General features: G+C 41.5%; 1 protein-coding gene and 1 long non-coding RNA gene across 2 annotated transcripts in view; one reads left to right on the forward strand and one right to left on the reverse strand.

Annotated features, from left to right (window-relative positions):
• Positions 1-1,110: 1,110 nt before the first annotated feature.
• LOC138954726 (uro-adherence factor A-like) lies at positions 1,111-2,070 on the forward strand. Its single transcript, XM_070326502.1, has one exon. It carries the CDS (start codon positions 1,111-1,113, stop codon positions 2,068-2,070), a length of 960 nt encoding a protein of 319 aa, XP_070182603.1.
• Positions 2,071-4,362: 2,292 nt separating this feature from the next.
• LOC138954732 (uncharacterized) overlaps positions 4,363-6,066 on the reverse strand; it is a 6,888-nt gene continuing 5,184 nt past the window's right edge. The window contains exons 4-5 of the long non-coding RNA XR_011451951.1: positions 5,360-5,478; positions 4,363-5,324 (exon numbers count right to left, since the gene is read on the reverse strand). This is a non-coding gene — a long non-coding RNA (uncharacterized lncRNA). The remainder of the gene's footprint in view (positions 5,325-5,359; positions 5,479-6,066) is intronic.

Consider the following 6,066-nt stretch of genomic DNA (forward strand, 5'->3'; position numbering starts at 1 on the left):
TTACCGTCTTGGTTTTGCGTCGAAAGGCACATGAAACTGCACAGATTCGTGAATAAAACGTGTTTGCACTTATTGAAACGCTCTTACCAATACTTATGAAAGTTTGCACTTATTGAAACGCTCTTATCAATACTTATGAAAGTTTGCACTTATTGACACGCTCTTATCAATACTTATGAAAGTTTGCACTTATTGAAACGCTCTTATCAATACTTATGAAAGTTTGCACTTATTGAAACGCTCTTATCAATACTTATGAAAGTTTGCACTTATTGAAACGCTCTTACCAATACTTATGAAAGTTTGCACTTATTGAAACGCTCTTATCAATACTTATGAAAATGCACCAGGTTGACTTTATGTGCACCAAAACATTTTAACAAACAAGTTATTTTTCGATCCATGTCCTAATTGACAGATAAGTAAATCTGCAACGCGACATTTTGTGCGTTCTATCGGTGGAGTCAATGACATCTCTCAACCATGCCAAGGGCGACAACCTAGTTCTGGGACACACTTCAATTCCAAAAACTTCTTGCTATTATCTCCCTTGGAATAGTTCACGCAAAAAATAAGACTCGAACAAAATGTTAGTTTTTGTATTGTCACTGGCAAAACAACTAATTACGTTAAACGATAGATGCATTTGAATTGTGTATTGTGTAAGTGATTGTGTTTCCATTTATTTATAGTTTATTTGTTTTTAATGTGTATTGTTGCTAGTATTTAGATTATTATATTTAAGATTGATTTAAGGCGCTTATGTTGTGTATTGTTGCTGTTATTAAGATTATTATATTTAAGATTGTAAGGCGCTTAGAACTATTTTAGGATTTGCGCCCTATAAATACCCTTTTTATTATTATTATTATTATTATTATTATTATTATTACTAAAGATCTCACATGAGAAAAGACGAATTCCGGTAATAACTGTGTCGGGATGTTATGGGTTATGGAAGAGTTGCTTTCCCTTGTTTTCCTTGCTTTTCTATAGAAACACTGAGGAAAGCTACACGTGGCATTGTAGGCTTGCCTCGGTGTTTCTATGGAAACAACGGAGAGTAACTCTTCCACAGATGTTTTTTCGAACATCGTCTCTAATTGCCTGATGGCCTACACTGAATTGATGGCCTACAATGAACTGATGGCCTACACTGAACTGATGGCCTACACTGAACTGATGGCCTACAATGAACTGATGGCCTACAATGAACTGATGGCCTACAATGAACTGATGGCCTACACTGAACTGATGGCCTACACTGAACTGATGGCCTACAATGAACTGATGGCCTACACTGAACTGATGGCCTACAATGAACTGATGGCCTACAATGAACTGATGGCCTACACTGAACTGATGGCCTACACTGAACTGATGGCCTACACTGAACTGATGGCCTACACTGAACTGATGGCCTACACTGAACTGATGGCCTACACTGAACTGATGGCCTACACTGAACTGATGGCCTACACTGACCTGATGGCCTACACTGAACTGATGGCCTACAATGAACTGATGGCCTACACTGAACTGATGGCCTACACTGAACTGATGGCCCACACTGAACTGATGGCCTACACTGAACTGATGGCCTACACTGAACTGATGGCCTACACTGAACTGATGGCCTACAATGAACTGATGGCCTACACTGACCTGATGGCCTACACTGAACTGATGGCCTACACTGAACTGATGGCCTACACTGAAGTGATGGCCCACACTGAACTGATGGCCTACACTGAACTGATGGCCTACACTGAACTGATGGCCTACACTGAACTGATGGCCCACAATGAACTGATGGCCTACAATGAACTGATGGCCTACAAGAAACTGATGGCCTACAACGAACTGATGGCCTACAATGAACTGATGGCCTACAACGAACTGATGGCCTACAATGAACTGATGGCCTACACTGAACTGATGGCCTACACTGAACTGATGGCCTACAATGAACTGATGGCCTACAATGAACTGATGGCCTACAATGAACTGATGGCCTACAATGAACTGATGGCCTACAATGAACTGATGGCCTACAATGAACATGCATGAACCCGAATAAACTGATTCAAACATGCTATCAGACGGGCGCAGTGGCGTGGTGGTAATATGTCGGCCTCCTAATCGAGGGGTCGTGAGTTCGAATCCCGGTCGCTACCGCCTGGTGGGTTAAGGGGCTGGCACTGTTTCGCAGCATGACAAAAAGCAATCCCTGGTCTATAAGCAGGTCGTTGATAGCTTCGCGGAGCCTTGATATTGATAGTGATAGTGATAGTGAGAACTCAGCGAATAAGCCCCCTACCCCCCACTTACCCACACATACAGTCCCCTCCCCACTTCACCCCTCCCCCAATAATTATTAGATTTGTCCGTGCAGTTCATTTGTTTGTGATACAATGCAGTAGACAAAAGCAGGCAACGGTTCACACACGTACATTTGTTTGCTAGAATTACGGAATAGTGAGAAGTTGTGTGTGTGTGTGTGTGCCAGTGTGTGTGTGTGTGTGTGTGTGTGTGTGTGTGTGTGTGTGTGTGTGTCTGTGTGTGTGTGTGTGTGTGTGTGTGTGTGTGTGTGGTGTGTGTGTGTGTGTGTGTGTGTGTGTGTGTACGTACATTTGTTTGCTAGAATTAAAATAGTGAGAAGTTGACCGTGTCACCGACTCCTCTCTGTGACGCGGTGCTAGTGAGTCCGGACTATGCATTTTGATGATTAGAGTCAGAAACTAGTTTAGTCACGCATAATGTTGCGTGCGAGTGCGCGTAAAGTGGGGGGGGGGGGGGGGGGGCTCAAACATAGAGTTCGATAGCTGGAGAATGGGGGGAAATGGTGGAGAATGGAAGTAAAAGTGAATTCTCCGGACACTCAGTCCCAACAAATCAAATGCTTGGCTGGAGCGTGCGTGCGTGTGTGTGTGTGTGTGTGTGAATAGAATAGAATAGAATAGAATAGAATAGAATAGAATTTATTGTCATCAACCCTTAAGGATATTGACACAAGTTGTACAATAACTGAATGGATAAATAATGTACAAATTATTTCATTCAATATTGAAACAATTAAAAACAAAGGCTCCAAGCAATTTTTGAATTTGTTCGTCTTTTTTAAATAACAGATCGCTTGGTTTCCTTAAGTCACAGTTTGATACTTCTTCTTCTACTAACTTTTTTCTAATATTGTTAAATTTCTTGCAATTGTCTAGAAAATGTAGTTCATCTTCAATTACTTTACATGTATTACAGAGGCGATTCTCTCGCAATATTCCTCTATGACGCCCAGTCAATTTTTAAAGAATGTGTGCTTGTTCTTAATTTTGCTAGAGCTTTTCTATGATTTATATTTGAAATATAAATTAAATAGGCTTGTATTGTATATCGTTCTGTAATTAGTGAATAAAACTCAAGTCTTGAACATTTTTCAGATTTTTTGTTTTTCCAAAATAAAACGTATTCATTCATAATTTTTTGTTGTATAGCAAATTGTAATTTATTAGCATTAAATGTAAATTGGTTTTTCCAAACATGCTCAAATCCTACAAGTGATAATAATTGTTTAATAAATTGCAACCATGGACTTGTTTTAGAGCTAGATATCATCAAACTGTATAAATGATGTAATAAAGACTGTTGATTTGAATCTAAGATATGTCCCCAAAATCCTATGACTTGTGATATCATCTTTATACTTAGTGGAAATCTTCCCAACTCTCCTAAAACTGGAAGCCACATTGCTTTCTTGTGTACTCCTAAAATAAATCTACAAAATTTTATATGTGTAGATTCACTTGGACATTTATTTGATAAGCAATTCTCAAAAACTGAATGAAGATTTGAGATATCTTTCGTGCTAGTAAAATTATATGGAAACCAAACCTCAGCTCCATATATATGTTAAAATTGGATGTACTAACATGTCAAATAGATGTAGTATAGTTTCTGTCTGAACATTTTCATTTATAAATGCTTTACGAAGATAATACGCTGCTTTGTTACCTTGCTTATAGTGTGTGTGTGTGTGTGTGTGTGTGTGTGTGTGTGTGTGTGTGTGTGTGTGTGTGTGTGTTTGAGTGTGTGTGTGTATGTATGTGCGTGTGTGTTTGAGGTTGTGTGTGTGCGTGCATGTGTGTGTGTGTATGTATTTGTGTGTGTATGTGTGTGTGTGTATGTTTGTGTGTGTGCGTATGTTTGTGTGCTCTGTGTGAGTTTGTGTGCGTGTATGTGTGTGTGTGTATGTGTGTGTGTGTGTGTGTGTGTATGTCTGTGTGTGTGTGTGGTGGCATAGCATCATACCACACCTCACCAGACATACGCATATATCACTTCCTTTAAACAGAAAAAAAGTCATCATTTGCAACAACAAACACTTTAATCAGGTGGAAATAAAACTTGATGTTTTGTTAGGTATGCATGAAACGTTATTGCTTTCTTGGTTCATATCAGTTAACACGTAACAAGCTACGTAACAAGCTACGTAACAAGCTACGTACGTCTCTGCTTGAAAAATACAGTGGATCAATCCCGTGCCCACCTCTTTTTTTCAGACCCTCCAATTAAGACATACTGATTTTAACTTAAGACATTTTTTTTCAGTTTTTCCATTGGTTGTCTGTTTTTTGTGTACGTCATATTTGAGACCCGGGTCCTTTGAAGGCTTGCATTTTTTCAGAAGTCTCAAAGGGAAGGGGGACGGGGGTCTCCTTTACTACTTTATTACATCCGGAAGGAACTCTAAATTACACACGATTCACTGAATGATTTTGTTTTCAGGGCGAGTTTCTTCCCATAAAACTAGATCTGCGCACTGTCTCAGACCGCCCCCGGCTTTTGCATGACATAAAACTAGATCTGCGCACTGTGTCAGAGCGCCCCCGGCTTTTGCATGACATAAAACTAGATCTGCGCACTGTGTCAGACCGCCCCCGGCTTTTGCATGACATAAAACTAGATCTGCGCACTGTCTCAGACCGCCCCCGGCTTTTGCATGACATAAAACTAGATCTGCGCACTGTGTCAGACCGCCCCCGGCTTTTGCATGACATAAGAACACCCCTCCTCTTCCACGCGTACTGTAAATCAACTGCCCGGGAAATTGATGGTCAGCGTGGGGTGTGTTGAGGAATTAATGTTGCATATTGGCACTAGTGCCAGCTACAACAGTAAACAACCAAGCATTCCCACATTACTGAAGCAGACAGAATAATATTTGGGGGGCAAGGGATTAAAGTTAAAGGATGCTCTATCAAGTGTTAAAGCTTGAACATAGGTATCCGAGGTGGTGAACTTGATCGTTTTCACGAGAAGGAGTGTACCTTTAATCACATTCTTTCTATAGTCATTCGTTTACCTTTAATCACATTCTTTCTATAGTCATTCGTTTATCTTTTCATTTTTGTTCAAGTTGTGTAAGTGTTGCCTGCTGTTGGATTTCTGTCTCAGCCATCGTTGTGTGGTCCCGGCCATCACCTGTTGGTTTCAACAAAAAGGTATACGATTTCAATCTCGTGGCAGATGTACAAATGTGACTTTTGGATTCCTACTCAAGCATATAGGTATATTTGCAGATCCGTTAAGCTCCACATAAGAGAAGCAAACACATTGGTATATGAGTGTGTGTGTGTGTGTGTTTGTGTGTGCGTGCATGTATACGTGCGTGTGTGAGTGTGTGAGTGCGTGCGTACGTGCACGAGTGTGTGTGTGTGTGTATGCGTGTGCGCGCGTGTGGGTGTGTGTGTGTGTGTGTGTATGTTTGTGCGCGTGACTGCGTGTGTGCGTGTATGTGTGCGTGCGTGCGTGCTAGCGTGTGTGTGTATGTATGTCTGCGTGCGTGCGTCCGTGCGTGCGTACGTGAGTGTGTCTGCGTGCGTGCGTCCGTCCGTGAGTGTGTGTGTATGTGCGTGCGTGCGTGCGTGCGTGTGTATGTTTGTGTGCGTGCGTGCGTGACTGCGTGTGTGTGCGTGTATGTGTACGTGCGTGCGTGCTAGCGTGTGTGTGTATGTGTGTCTGCGTGCGTGCGTCTGTGCGTGCGTACGTGAGTGTGCGTGCGTTCGTCCG

Source organism: Littorina saxatilis, unplaced genomic scaffold (assembly GCF_037325665.1).
Source record: "Littorina saxatilis isolate snail1 unplaced genomic scaffold, US_GU_Lsax_2.0 scaffold_471, whole genome shotgun sequence".
In the NCBI taxonomy this organism is placed as follows: domain Eukaryota; kingdom Metazoa; phylum Mollusca; class Gastropoda; order Littorinimorpha; family Littorinidae; genus Littorina; species Littorina saxatilis.